Source organism: Cyprinus carpio, chromosome B2 (genome assembly GCF_018340385.1).
Source record: "Cyprinus carpio isolate SPL01 chromosome B2, ASM1834038v1, whole genome shotgun sequence".
NCBI classification, from domain to species: Eukaryota; Metazoa; Chordata; class Actinopteri; order Cypriniformes; family Cyprinidae; genus Cyprinus; species Cyprinus carpio.
In genome coordinates, this window is record NC_056598.1 from 11,579,228 (window position 1) to 11,595,496 (window position 16,269).

The 16,269-nt window shown below is 36.5% G+C and overlaps 1 protein-coding gene across 1 annotated transcript in view; it reads right to left on the reverse strand.

The window, feature by feature from the left end:
- Nucleotides 1-16,269, reverse strand: part of ptprfb (protein tyrosine phosphatase receptor type Fb) — a 185,210-nt gene that overhangs the window by 87,542 nt on the left and 81,399 nt on the right. Inside the window, exons 3-4 of the mRNA XM_042718042.1 lie at nt 8,006-8,151; nt 5,807-5,948 (exon numbers count right to left, since the gene is read on the reverse strand). Coding sequence (XP_042573976.1) covers nt 5,807-5,948; nt 8,006-8,151 — 288 coding nt within the window. The remainder of the gene's footprint in view (nt 1-5,806; nt 5,949-8,005; nt 8,152-16,269) is intronic.

Genomic DNA, 16,269 nt, shown 5'->3' on the forward strand with positions numbered 1-16,269 from the left:
TAAATAAAGTAAATATAGTAAATGGTTAATATATAAGATTAATTATATTATGATTAAATTAATATAACAGCAAATAAAATAATAAAATAAAACTTACATATTATAAACATAGAATTATAATTACAAATAAAATATCAGTAAAGGATAGTATAATTATAAAAGCTTAGAGGCTGTATAATATTTTAATGTTTTTGAAATAGGGGTGGACAAAGAAGTCTCTTATGCTCACCAAGACTGAATTTATTTCATAGCTATAGTAAAAAAAGAGGAATATTAATATAAATAACATTAAAAATATCATTAACATCATTAAAATTTAAAATAACTGTTTTCTATTTTAATATATTTTACAATGTAATTTATTCCTGTCAGAGCAGAGCTAAATTTTCAGCAGCCATTACTCCAGTTTTCAGTGTCACATGATCCATGTCTGCATTTATTTGATCAAAAATACAGTAAATAATAATAAATATTATAATTAGAAAATATAAATAATAATCATTAAGAAACCATTTAAAATCTAAAATGTCCTCTTTTAAAAAAAACATAACTGATCCACAGAAACACAAGCAGCATTGACACATTCAAACACCCTTTAATTGAATTACATCTAATAGAGTTCACTTTAAAGTATATGAGAATAGTGTAAGATGGCAACAGCTGTAAATGAAGCCCCCTCGGCTCGGTGTATGTGACAGCCTTTACTTATTCTTTCACGGATCAAACACATGAACCTCTCTATTAACACATCTTCACTTCAGGCTGTGCTAGAGCCCTGACACTGAGCTAATCAAACTAAACATAAAACAGACTGTATAGCTGCCAGTCCTACCACATCTTGTCAAACCAACAACCTGAAACACAGATAACCATGAAACTTGAATACATTACGTTCACAGTCTTGGAACGTCCTGTGCCTTTAGCTTTTTTCCCCCACCCCAGTTGCATCTTAAAAAGAGTTTTGAATACATTTTGCTGAAGTAAAAGATTTGATTTGAATATTTTTGGTTAATATGCAAATACTCTCAGATGCCAGTAAAAAGTAAATATATTATTCCTATTAAATATATTTTAAAGTGAAGTTTTTGTTGCTGTTGTTTGGCGCCAGTAAGATAATTTTAATATTTTAGACCCTTATGCTCACCAAGGCTGCATTTATTTGAACAAAATTACAATAAAAACAGCAATATTGTGAAATACTGTTACAGTTTAAAGTAACGGTTTTCTATTCAAACACATTTTAAAATATCATTTATGCATTTGATTGCAAAGCTGAATTCATTCCAACATGCCAATTTGTTATATAACAATATAGTGACTAACTCTTTTATGGATTACATGCCAGGCATATATTTGTGGAAGGATGGCATTTGGTGAAATTACCTAATAAAATGGCATTTTAATCAAATGATTTTTTATTAGTCAGTAAATTGCTATATATAATCTATTTCTGCAACCTAAATTATGTCCACTATACAGCACAGCCTCATATTTTATTACCTGATCACAGAATTTCAAATATTTTTACCTTCACTTCTACCTCTCCTGTTCACCGGACTACATTATTCAATTTATTTAGCTTTTGAAAGTGAAAACCTATGACCATTTCCGCCTGAAGCTACACTGACCAGGCTGTCGGACATACGAAGACTCAAAGTGTGAACTGCTCCAATTACACGGCCTAGTGAGCATGGCTGTCAGAGCCACAGGGCTGCTTATTCACAATTACCAGAGCAACATCAGTCAGAGATTAGCCACTACATAAAGATTTAAAGCCTGTCTCACACATCTGAGGTCATTTCCTCCAACTAAACTGCATTGGAAAGAGCTGACTACACAGGCAAGGGATGTAAACGCATCTGCAATGAGATCTGGCAGCTACAAACATGTTCCATCAGGATTAATTACTGATGTTAGTCAAAATGAGGGAAAACAGCCTTTAATTTGGATTGCACAAGCCGCAGGTTAAAGCTGCAACTCAAACTAGTCTTTATTCAAAATCCAGTAATTGAAGTTAAACCGCAAAGCCCTCGAAAAAGTGGCAGGGATGCCGATACAGACTCCAGGTGAGTGATTCCACCCAGCCATATTGCACGAGTCCTTGGGAGAGGCCGCCCTCGACAGACGCAGTTTGTAACTGTCAAACGCTCATGATCTACAGCGCTGGGCTTCAAGCCAGCAGATGGTGGGAGAAATTAAACTCGTGACACGGACCGTTGACTGGAGCCGGGGAAGCAGTTGGAGACCAGAGCCAACGTGAGAGCGCTTCCCTGGAATGTGCATAAGCAAATTATGCCCTTCCAGGAAAACGAAAAGTTTTCATTCAGGAAAATGACCCGAACTGTCATTCTTCACGTCAAGAAAAAAAAAAAGAAAAAAAAAATCTTGTTGTAATGATATGCATAGTCGATGACAAATGGTGTCAGTAACATGGGCGATACTGATTCAGATTGGTCTTTGCCTTTACTTGACTAGGTGGAAAAATGTTTAGAACTGCGAGGGACTGAGAACTGAATCTTCATTTGAACTGGCTTTGTAAAAAAAATATAAACAAAAACATTTGGTGTCGTTAACAATTCTAGAATCTGCATTGCTCCACCGACGCAAACAAAACATCGGGATTAAATCAGAGCCTCCTAAAACTTTCAAGAGTGTGATTCATTGTTTCTTGTGAATACTTTGCTTCTTGACACTTTTTCCCTCACATATGTGCAACACAGGACATGCTTCACAAACTGATTTGGTAAATAAACACAAAAATACAGAACTAAAAATAAAAGCTGTTGGAGGCAATAAATGTGAACAGGTAATAACCTGTTTTTTTTTTTTTTTTAGATAACTGTACAATATAATCTGATCTGATAAGAACTGAACAGTTCTGGTGTTTGAAACATGAGACTATAAACAAGCTGCTGCTAGTGAATGCAATTTGAATGGTTTTCCAATAAATGGTCATTCTTTTTCTCCTCAGAATAACAAAAATAACTGTTAATGGAATCACTAAGTGAAATCTGAATTGGAGTGCCAATTGTTCAATTCCTCTCAATTTCCATCCCTACTTACTGTATCACTGGTTTAAAAGTGTAATACATGAAGTTTGCTCCAAACTGCTCGTTCAGTATTCATTCACTGACAATATGAGTAATGTTTATTAAATGCACTGTCGGGCAGGAGACACTTTGATAGACAAGAGCTCCTGGAGTTACCTGTAGAGCTTTAATGAGGAAACCGCATCCTCAATCTACATTGCACTGATCCATGAATTAAAAGCATTCCCGTGGGTTCAGAGGATGTTAGGTGTCTTTCTAATTCCTCACTATGTGACACATGAAAGGATGTACATCATCACGTCAATATGAGACAAGTCAAGAACTTTTTTTTTTTAATTTTATTTACCATCTGTAGGGATGGCAGAAAAAGTTCTGGGGCAAATGCCTTCTGATTTAGCGGATGGAATGAAAATGATTAAACCAAACAATGCAAAAGGTACATGTAACAAACTGCTCTGCATTCAGTCTTCGCTGCAGTCCTTGAGTGTCGATAACGTCAAATCTCTCCGCTACAGAGAAATGAGGAGCATAAATGGGGTGCAGCTAGACAAAGTCATTATGAATTCACACAGAGGCCCATGTTGGCACAATGTGATTACAACAGAGGCATGGCAAATTTTTATTCAACAGGCAACAGCTGTGAGCAACTAACACCCACAACCTTGGTGCAAGTGCAGCCTGGAAGTTGAAATGAAAACCTGCTGGTATTCCTCACAATGTTTAGTGTGTGGCGACACACCAACCCTGAAGCCGTGTCAGGACGCATCAGTGGCCCTCTAAGGAAAAGGACTTGTTCATGCTTTTAGAGCAACCATACAAATCATAATCACAAGAGAAATGCTCTCATAATTGCCATCTGTTTAAATGGGGTTCAATTATGTTAAGTTCACATTAATTGTTTAGCAATATGATTCAAGTAGCTAATCAGAAAGGCAGACGCAGTGACTCATATTTTCCTGTGCTAGCTAAACTCAGGTGGGAGTGATTCCTGTGACTGAAACAAGTTCTAGCACATTAGCACAAGTGTGCAAAAGCAGGTCATTCAACATTAAGAACTTTAACTCTCTTAAGTACATAATTGCTTGTTGTTCGAGAGATACGGTCATTTTTTTTCCCCCTTCCACCTCGCAACATTCAACCAAACAAAACTGAAACAAAAAACAAAAGCAAAACACATACACGAATAAAAACAACACAAAAGAAGCAAAACTCAAAAAACTTAAAACACAAAAACACTACACTGCTTAAGGTTGCGTCATGTTTAACTATTCTAATTAGTCAATCATGCGACAACTGCTTTCCCTCATAACTGTGCTCACTTCTCTCATATCACTTTACATAGTTCTCTCAATTTAATACTAAATGTCAAGCTAATTGTGTTTATATTGCCATAATGACTGGCTGACTGTATAATGTGAAATACACCTTGGTACCGAATCATTATCATATTCATATACCATCTCTTTTCCAAGAAAACCGAGACATGAAAGGCAAAAGAAACACTACCTATTGGATTTAAAGCAGTGTAAGCACCACAGTTCCGCCCTGGTTGAACAGTGATCAAAATGAATGTGTTATATTTCAGCCTAATATAATTTCGATGCGTTTAAGATGAGGTGATTGCATTTCTGGCAGAGATTCCCAAGACCCTCCAAATGTGCCGCAGAGAACATCCTTTAGTAAGTCATTAGAGAACATCATTATCATTCAACTTCTCCTTTGTGCTGGTCTTTCAGCACTGCTGTAGGACACAAATGATGCATTGCTCGCTATGAACAATGAGCTATAAATAGAGTTCATTCTGTCCTGCAGGATCCTGTGGGCGTCCAGCTTATCCACTTCACTGTGGAAAGCTGCTAAAAGAGCCAAACTGCCTGCCTTCAATATGGCACCTCTCTCTTCCTCTTCCTCTCTGAACAGGGCCAGAGGACTCAACATTCATCAGATGATTTCTTCATTCAACGCTTCTAATTTCAACTAAATGGCATTTGTCTGCTCGTACACGGAGGTGAAAAATAAGATTAAAGGGGATTACACTGTGTAATACCAAACACATGGTGCTGGGGTGGGTCAGCCGTTACTACAAGGAATTCTGGGGATGTTTTAAGTTATTCCTTTTAATAGTGTTCCAGTCTCATGCTTCACTCTTATTTCTCGGCATATGAATGTATTGATGACTTGCATGCAATCCAGGGGCAATGGAAATATGGGTCAGGGGGTTATTCTTAAAATGAGGGTTTACAACCTAATACGCTACTATTGATGCAAGACACTATACACATGTTCATGAAAGAAACCATCTGTCAAGACGATCAATATAGATGTAAAATCAATGTACAACTGCTTTGACTAACAATAAATCTTTATAAATACTTTATAAAAGCCACATTATTTCCTTTTCAAATGTATTAATTTTACAATCTACTAGCCATTTCAATGATATATTCAATGAAATATATATATATATATATATATATATATATATATATATATATATATATATATATTATAATCAACATTATTATAACTAATAATTTCATAAGTTGTAATGGCTTGAGGATTTTAAAATGGATACATTGGTCAATAAAAATAAATTGGTCAGATATTGTTCAAATCCACACTCCCAATCATCCCATCTTTTCCTGTCATTCTACACTAGCCTGTCCAATTAAAGGTCAAAGCTTATGCAAAAAAGCAGGAATTTATGAAATACTTGTCAAATCAAGGGCCATCAAATGCCAACAGGGGCGTCTTACCTTCCAGCACAGTAAGTTTGGCACTGGTGTTGATTTCTCCCACGCTGTTGGTGGCTGTGCACTCGTAGATGGCCTCGTCTCTGTGAGTACGCAGCGGCTGTATGCGGAGAACTGAGCCCGAGCCATCATCAAATTCAATCACCTGAGAAAGAAAGACACACTGTCAAATATTTTTCTCTCTTCTCGTCTTAAAATTACGACAAACCTTCAGACAGATCATATTTCTTCAAAGAGCGGTGGGTCTTTAATCACTTCCCTCTGAACTTTCAGCCAAGTACTGTCTTGAGTTATTCTCCTAGAACTGCCACGTCTATCCATGGTGGATACTGTGACAACTGTTGATGGCATAGGCTTTATGTCCTCATGCGTTTAAAAAAATGAAATGCTATTTTACAATTTACACAAATTTTAGCCTTGCCATGGTGCTGAAGATTTCAAATCAACAAGGTGTGTTATGGGGCTAGATAGGGATGTAACGATAAACCGCGAGCCGGTTGTAAATCGATTCAAATATGTGACGATTCGAATCGGTTGAGATGCTAAACAAATCGCGATTCAATTAGGGGTAGACGTTTATATGAATGCATGTCTGAGGGGAACTTACTGTCTTTAGAAAAGTTTAGTTGGTATTTTTTCTTTTCATCTTGCCTCTGTATAATGCACATTAAAGTTCATAAGTGCAGCGCTGCTTTGTTTACAGTGGAAACCAAGGAAATGCTTTAAGTGCCACCTGCTGGCAGAGAGTGATTCTGCGTCTTATTCAGCTCGTCTGCTGTTTCGGTTTCATGCAGATATTATATTTTTTTTTATTGTTTCACAAAACTCAAGTCAAATCATTCTGTTTTTTGCTTCAAATTTCGGAATTATACAATCTAATTTAGATTAAAAATTGCTCATGTTGCATGTATGCAGCATCTTTGTTTGGATAATGGTTAAAATGCAGTGGTTGCCTGCCTCTAATTTTGAATGTAAAGAGCACAGACAAAGCCTTATTTTGTTTACATGAAGATATTTCTTTTATTTAAGTCACTTATTTAGTTGGTTTGGGTCTTGTTTTAAAATTTCAATTTAGTTATTTACATAAATCGTAATTTTACATTATATTTAAATTTTGTTATTTAGCAAAAACTTTTATCCAAAGCGACTTAAAATGAGGACAACAGAAGCAATCAAAACCAACAAAAGAGCAATAATATGCAAGTGCTATATTAATATTTTATTATTATAGTGTTATATTTCAATTTCACAAAGAAATGTGCAGCATTTTGTCCAAGCAATAATAAAAGGACACATTTAATTTATAATTTGTCTTATATCTCATTTTGTAAAAAAAAAAAAAAATTGTGAATCGAATCAAATTGTGAAATCAAAATTGTGAATCGAATCGAATCGTTACTTGTTTGAATTGTTACATCCCTAGGGCTAGAACAGAATACTTAAGACATGATACATTTAGTGTATTAAGGCTACTTAGAGATCTGCACTGCCTCATTAAGGTAAAGAGCAGGGCTAGGCAACATGGTTGAAAAAAAAATTTGCAATATATTTTGACAATATTTGACAAAGCAGTTCCAAAAAAGTGTATGTACACTGAAGACACATTTGAAAATGTACCATTTTGAAAGACTTAAAACAAAAAAAAATTACATTTAGCCATATTTATTTATATAATTTTTGCTCTGAAATGGAAAAAAAAAAAGTTTTTTGTTTTTTTGTTTTTAGGAGTCCTTTATACTTCTTGTTTGCTTGTAAGTAAGCAAATAAGTAACATATAATAAAATGAAATGCAAAACACATGCAAAAATAAAATATAAATACTTTTACTTTATAAATAAATATCTTAAAAAAAAAAAAAAAAAAAAAAAAAAAAAAAAAAGCTGCTTTGTTCCCTGTTGAAAAATAATGGTGCTCCAAACTGACCCCGAACCATTCAAAGATTTGCATCCTTGGTACAATCGCTTCAGATCTCAGCTCAAACCATAACACAAAGAGAACAGGAAAGAGGGCAAAGGGAACAGAGGGACAACACAGAGTGTTGTAAGGTGGCTGACGTCAACATAAAAGAATATGTGAGCGTAAGAAGAAAAGCAAGAGTGTTGCGAAAACAACTGATGATGGGAAAAAGAAAGGCATCATGATGAGGTGGCATGGGAGAGACACTGACATGCTAAGGAGAGGCAGGGAAAGACAGTTAGTCACCTCAAAGCGCTGGGAGCTAACTTTCTTTCCTTTCTTCATCCATGTGATCCGGGGCTTGGGCTCACCCGCTGCTTGGCACACAAAGGATGCCACTCCTCCCGAAATCCCTGTCTGGTCCTCTGGAGATTTGATGAAATTTGGCAAGCCTGAAAAGTGAGGTAGAAAGAAAAAAACAGAGAGAGAAAGAGATCAGCCATTAGTTCCTGAACTGTGATCATGCAAAACCATGTTAAACTAGTTATGAACGGGAATTCTTCACACGGGAACTAAGCTAACTTTCGCCCTCAAGTCAACATATGTCAAAATGGCCCATTCTGTGTATAACAGAGATTGTAACATTAATAAAAATTACTAGAGCTACCAACTGACAAACATTGTCAAAAACAGCTTTAAAAGTCAGTCATAAGCAGCACATTAAGACGTGTGAAGATACAAATAGTTGAATGTCTTGAGAACCCTGCATTATGTTATGATGTGGTACGTCTAGTTCTGTCAATTTAACACATTAATTTAGTGAAATTAATTATAAAACAAAGAACATGAAAAAAGATTAACTTTAATTTTGTAATAATTAAATCACACTGGAGCCCTATAAAATATGCATTAATTGCGAAAAAATAGTTGATTTAATTGTTAAAATGTAACATTTTTCTATATAATCACAAAATTTAAGTGTTAAATTGACAGACATAGAAAATTCAAAATATACATTGAATACATCAGTAGTCCTTAAAACAAATACATTAATCACATTATTGATCACATTATTGTGACAACCTAGACCGACAACACTAGGGGCCAGATTTACTAACAGCTTGCGCCAGCGCAAACCATCTTTTGTCGTTAAAATAGTATTGTCAGGATTCACTAAAGACACAGAGTTAAGAATTAGCACTGAAAAGATGTGGACAGTTATTTTTGTGCCTGGCTTTACTGGATACGCATTTGTAGTTTCCCTTTCAGATGCAAAATTTATGTGAGGAGAGTATTAAAAAGAATCAAGCAATGCGATTTACTAACGTTTTATTAACGTTATTAACGCCCCAAAAAAGCATGTCTTAAAGCAGGTGGTAATTTGCGCTGCTCTTGGAAGATTGCGCTGGTCAATATGGAAATAATCTAGCTGCGTCTATGTTCTTTAATGTGCGCATTGTTAGTAAATCACCCGCAGAATTTTCCCCTCCCATCGGCACTTTTATGGAATTGCGCTCTAATGCTAATTTTCCCTGTTTAATAAATCTGTCCCTAGAACATATATGTATTTTTTTAAATAAAGAAAATAAATTAAATGCCACAGTCCTGGAAAACAGAAAATAAACACTGTTAATATGACTCAGCTGCCAAAAGTGGCCCCAAGAATTTACAAACACTCGCACGTGGACACGTGGAATCAAAACAATTCATTCTGTATTCAAAAGGAGGAACGTTGTCAATAGTATGGCTAAGAGCTTGTGGCTAAACAACATTCAGAGTTGTTTTTAAACAGGCCGGTTGGAGTACGCTGCAGTTCATGTTTTTTTGGGAGAGATGCTCACACACCCTGCATCTTTGTCATGCATTTATAATAAAAAACAACAATAGGACATGTTTTATCACTGCTCAAGCTAGAAGATAAAGACCCGAACATATCGGCTGATTCATTTCAAACACGTAATGGCTTGCTTCGAAGGACATTGATGCCAGATCAAGCAGAGAAAGACCATTTGGCAGAATTGCAGCTACTGCGCAACATTCTGCGGAAATAGTGTGTGATGCGGGTGACAGGTGAATCTCACGGTATATAAACATTATGGCATACAGATATTATCAAAAAATACAAGCAACTATTTGTAGTTGCTCTCTCAAGGGTGGGAAATAATCTTCAAGGACAAGCAGGCCAGTGTTCGACCTTATAAAACGTGCGCTGGTTTGCAAGGTTTCAACATTCTTAGTTTAGAAAATGCACCAAACATTTTTTTTGATGGAACTGTTTCCTAAAATATAAAAGAAAGTACATAATTGTATTAATATAATTAATCAAATATTATAATAAATACAGGCCAAAACAAAAATGAATTTTGTTCACAAAGTAACTTTCTTCTACCTATAGCTATTAATGCAATTACGATTAACAATAAATATAGGCCTATTTCAAAAAGCAGGGAACAAACAGGGAATATTGCCTTTCTGTGTTTGTTTAGTGAAAAAGATGGAGGCAACAGTGATGAGAAACTTTGTAAAAATACACAAATACAAACTATTCTCAAATGTATATCCACTGCAATTGACAAATAAATATATAAATAAATACATACAAGTATGCTTTTAGATTTATTTTAGACAAGAAATAAAAAAAACAATGTGTTAAAACAAACGCATCACCCAGTAAATAAATACATTTGCAAACATTAAATATTATACTAAATATATTACTTGTATTTACAGTTTCCTAATCCCATTCACTAATGCCATCAGATCAGAAACCCATCCTTATTGAATCTAACAGAATCTCATCAGAATCAGTACACAAACTGGACCCTGAAAACCACCTTAAACCTGATCTCAGTTTATCAGTCCCGTGATTTCTGATAATCTCGTTCATAAGGAGGAGGACACAAAATCCATCATCACAGTGAAACATCTCCATTGAACCACGGGACACCCTGGAATAGATAGCAGTGTCGTAGTGGGCGGCCCACGGTGGGAATCTGATCCTCTCTTAGTCAAGGGAGAGATAAATTACAGCAGTGTGGAGACTACATGTGGTAGTACATATGATTCTCTTGGAGGGAACAAGCCGAGGGAATACGGTGCCACCGCAAAGGTGTCCTTCCTCCTTTATACTCTGGGATCAGAGGAGTGGTGCTGAAGAAAACAAAATCAATACCTAGTTAACATAGCATAGCGCCTACGGGTAAGGTGGAGAAGCACTGACTAGCAGACAGAGGGTGTTTGTTAAATCATCAGTACGGTGTGCCGGGCGGCTCGGGCTGCCCTTGCTCTAGGACATAACCCCCACTGGAGCTTTATCTGAGAAGATGAAGACTGTGAGACTGTTTGTGTGTATGCACCTGCATGTGGCTCCATCGTAAAATCTAAGCCAATGTGTACCACACCAGCACCCCTATGACCCACAGGAGTATTAGCTGGCCTGACATTTAAATGACATTTACGTGCCGGTTCCTCTAGAGACTGGTTTGATTGGCACCGCAGAGCAATGCATACCCTCATAAAAGCCTTTCTGGCCACTTTTATCTCCTTTATAACCACACAAGAGAGTGGAGAGGTAGTTTTGAGAGCTTATGGCCTCCTCGTAGCAGTTTTTGTGGTTAGCTGCTGGTAGTTTAATGGGTAAAACCCCAACAAGATTCTCCAGTTACCTTGCTGGGAGTTTCCCAAAACATGGATACTTGGGTGTGCGTGAGATTTAAAGCTTGAGATTAGTGCCACTTTGACATTCAAGAGTGCTCTAACATCTGTCATGACAATTCTATTAGATGTACTCAGCATGTGGGGGGTTTTCCTCCCATTGTTTACGAGCAAGGATCAGCGGGCATTAACCCATCTGGGCACATGTTTCGAATTAAAGTACATAGAAACTTCTGAGAGTTTAGGCAGATGAGATGCATGAATGAACTACAGAGGTCCAGGGGAAAGACAGATAATAAGAGAGTGTAGACAGGTAGATAATTGGTTTGGTCAATACTTTTTACTGATATTCAAACAATTCCAACTTTGGCTTTATTAATCAATGGTCTTTAAGAATAGCACTCAACAACACATTCACCACTAACTTTCATATGTTTTGTTTGGATAATGAACATTTACACACAGACTGAAACAAGGAAGAAAATACATTTTGCAGCAATTAAGAGAACTACAAACAACAACACTACTTATATTACTCATATTAATAATACTATTAATATGAATTACTAATCCTAATGCATTTAGTTCTGCTACTACTACTCAACTAATCATCAAGCATTATTACTGTTGTTATTCTTATAATAAAAAAAATATTATTCCAACATTATAAACAATAATAACAATAATAACGATAATAATAATAATAATAATAATAATAATAATAATAATAATAATAATAATAATAATAATAATAATAGTTGTTGTTATAAACATTATTTTTATTTACTCCTGCACCTGCGGCAATACTCATAATAAATTATTTTAAATAATGATCTTGCAATTGTGTCAGTCATAAATAAATAAATCTTGTAATAACATTTATTCCAACAAAATAATTAGTAATCATTATTTTATTAATTGATATATTATTATTAGTATTATTATTATTATTATTACTCCTCCTTCAATAGTCAGAATAATTGTTTTTAAATGATCAAGTAATTGTGTAAAAAATAAAATAAATAAATAAATAAATAATACATAGTTTCAATCATAAAAAGGCAGTATCATGTGTGAAATCACATTCTTAAGTACATAAATTAACAGTAGTATCATTGTATCATTTAGTTTCATTATAATACTATTATAGTTACTGATATCTTCAAGTAATTTTTACTTTTTAGTCTATTTTCATTTTAAACTTTGGGTAATTTTGTTATGCGCTTCTGCCATTTTAAACTTTTAGTGTTAGTACATCAAGTTAAACTACATGAAAATGAGAATCATTGCCTTTGCAACTTGCTGAAATAAATAATGGCTTTATATATAGTGGGTTTTTTTTTGTTGTTGTTTGTTTTTCTTTTTTTTCAGATACCCCTTTTTGAAAAATAAATAAATAAAATATAAATATAAATAAATAAATATATATAATCCTGGCCTAGTCTAGTCAGAACCAACCCAGGGTGCATTTGGAACCATGCAGGGCTTGCTAAAAAGCAAAAAGGCCAGATAAGTTACATTATTGTGGTGTTTATTATATATTCTGATTGAGATGGCAATCCAGAAGACCTTTCCAGTGGCCACTTTTTCTTCTAGGTGCTCTTGAAACATTTGTACAGCTCTCAAAGTCTCAAAGCCAACAGATTGGCGTAGTGCAGTTGTGCCCTCAACATGTTTGTGAATTGACAGAAGAGAGGTTCAGGGCTCAGGGTTACTTGACGCTCAAAGAGACACTGTTGAGAGCACAGGTCATAAGAGGAGATGAGAGGGACCGGGCCCTGACCTCCCAGGTGGCTGCGCTGTCGTCCCAGTCCTTTTGTATTAACCAACTCAATAAATCCACAGGCGCCAGAACAGGTGGCCTTGGACACCTGTTAGCATTTATTTCCTACAGACAAGAGTCATGCTTTAGACAGTGGCATGTGGCCAGCGTAAGAGGAGACGCAAATTCCTGACAAGATGAAAGAACTTTACTTTTACTTGCGAACACGTTTTACTCGAGTCTTGAAGTTACGGCCATTTACAAAATGGGTAATTTAAGGGCTTCCCTTGAGGAAACTTGTGTTGCAAAATGCATCAGAATTTTAAGGGAATGTTTTAAGCATTTATACAGCTTTTAAGAAAAAAGGCTTTAGAGTGGAGATGACAAATGGACACCCGGCAATTAGCAGCATTCCCGCTCTGCAAAAACACCCGATCCGGATTGAGTACAAGGATCAATACGCAAAGCAGGGAGCCAACCATTCATTCTCATTAATAATAGATTAGCAAGTTATCATTTTCACTCGTGCACTGAGCGGAAATGTGTCCGATGCTATCAGCTACGGTTGTTTTACTGAAACTTGTCCATTAACTGGGTTTTAGACCTTTTACAGGGTTTTGCTTTCAATTAACTCTACATCAAGCCAGTCATTTTGCTCTATGGGTTCAATATCTCCAGTTTCCTTCATTAACATGCACAATCCCCTCGTTAAATCCCATGCATTGGCATCTGCGGCAAACTCTCACAGCAACATGTATGCTTTCAGACAAAGCGACGAATGGCTTTGGAAGTTGTCTGAAATGAAACTTATTAACACTTTGCTTTTGCAGGACTTGAGAGAGAGAGAAATGCAGAATTCAATGGACCAAAGAACACAGATAAACAAATGATCGGATAAGTGGGAAGCTTAAAAAATAAATAAATAAATAAAGGAAAATCAATTCCCAGTGGGGATTTGTTCTCTAAGTGATCACGGCGTTAGGCTGCTGTTGAGTGCGCCACTTTCTAACGTTATTAAATTATTTAGGAGAATGTGCGGAACACAAATTCTGAGCACAATTATGCAGTTCCCTCTGTGAACAGCATTAAAGTAATGGCTTTCCTCCTAAGACACTGCTGGAGAACTATCTTATAGGGATAGTTCAGCCAAAAATGAAAATTCTGTTATCGTTTACTCACCCTCATGTCACTCCAAACCTACTTCTGTGGAAAACAAAATATCTTTGATACTCAAGTAAATGAGAACTGAGGCTGACACAGAAAAGTACCCTACAAAGAAGTCACATAGTTCAAGTTGTTATACAACAGTTTTATGTGAGAGACAGAAAAAAATATGCTTTTGTGTCTTTTTTGATGGTCGAATTCATTATAATTGCACAGAAAAGAGTGACCAGCACATAATTCATAATATCCACTATTGTGTTCCACAGAAGAAAGAAAAAAAGTGTCCGAACTGACAGAAATGAAGATTAAATAAAGTTCTTACACTGCCTGGGTGGAGGGTCCACATGTAGCCACTGAGGGGAAGAATCATTTACTAAAAGAATTAGCTCAATGTTCCCTCATGCGTCTTCGACAAGTTGATGAAAAAAAGAGCTTCCTGTTTAATAGAGGTAATCTGTATCATATGACCAGGCGGTTTAGTGGAGGTTTAGCATTACTTCAGCATTTAAAGTCTTCAAAGCCGTGACTCATTATCTGTCTTTCCCACTGTCGACATGATATTGGATCAAAGACGGAGACGAGCAATCATGAGGGAATATTGTTACTACCTCATTACTCTGCCCTCATGATAGAACAATAGAGTTATTCTGCCTTGCCGAGAAAACCTTCCTGTTTAGACAGAGCCATCAATACTAAAACACACACCGGTGCTAATGCGAGTGCATTCCAACTGGCTTCTCATAGGGCCATTGTTATGAGAACCACAGAACATCGAAAGCATGCGGACAATAGGCCAGGGCCGTCTGGGCCTGGGCCTCAAGATGAACGTTTGCATGAGAACACAGATAAGTGAGCATAACGCTTGGTTTGCAGGGGGCACCAGGCTGAGAACTGTACTAGACAGAAGGTACAGAAAGTTCTGGGTGACTCTGAACGCATAGGGCAGCCAGGCACTATGAAAGATTAAGGAACCATGAAATATCACCAGATTGGAATTATTTTGAAAGGTTAACCCAAAGTGATCGCCCGAGACCGTTCTACAGAGCCTCAGGAGCCTGCGCACCACAGGTACGCTGTTATCGAAGGCCCCAATTATGACATACATGGTCATAAATCTGGGTGCTTTATTTGCTATGACCTGCATGTAATCCGAGTTAACACGGCGTTTTCCTCCGAGGACTCATCTGGATGACGAGTTGGAGGAAAAATATTCTAGCTTCGTAAAAATAGGCATAAATGTAAAAATAGGCATACATTCTGTAATGCATAACCAATATTGACCAATACTGCTAATCGACAATAATACTGACCAATAACTAAAATATCAAGCATCCCTTGCTCTGTCAAATTCAAGAATGGTTCATATTTAAGTAGCACATTTTTAAGCAACACGGTCTTGCTGCTGTATATTAAATGAGTGTGCATATGTACTGATTTTGAAAGTCTTTTTCATCTTCATGCATAAACAGCTCCGGGAGAGCTCAGAGGAGGGAGGCAGGGCGCTGTTAAAGCTGTTAGTTAAAGGGCAGCCGTCACCTTGGCACAGCCTGTGCCATTGACTGGCGGGTGGGCAGAGAAAAGCTTAAGTGCACCCTGAGGAATGGACGCAAAACAGGGATGTAGGATTGCAGAGGAGATCAGTAGCTAGATGCTGGATCAATGGAGACCCGTTATGGGTTATGTCATCCATCATAGTCAAAGCTTCTCTGACCCACAGTAACCAAATTAATGCAGCTTCCCTAGATAAAGCCCCCCTTTAAGCCCACACATTCACTGCTCACACATCTTTACCTATGCCCTTTTCTACAAGTCTGGAGCATTTAAACTTTCACACCATGTGTCAGGAGAAAATTTAATTACAGTCCCTTTGGAATCTAAACACAAATGGGCCTGGACTTGACTTAAAATGAATTCACCGTAGCAGATCCACAAATACAAAAGACTCCATGAGACTGTCCTTTATTTAATAATGTTATACCATTTAGCTATT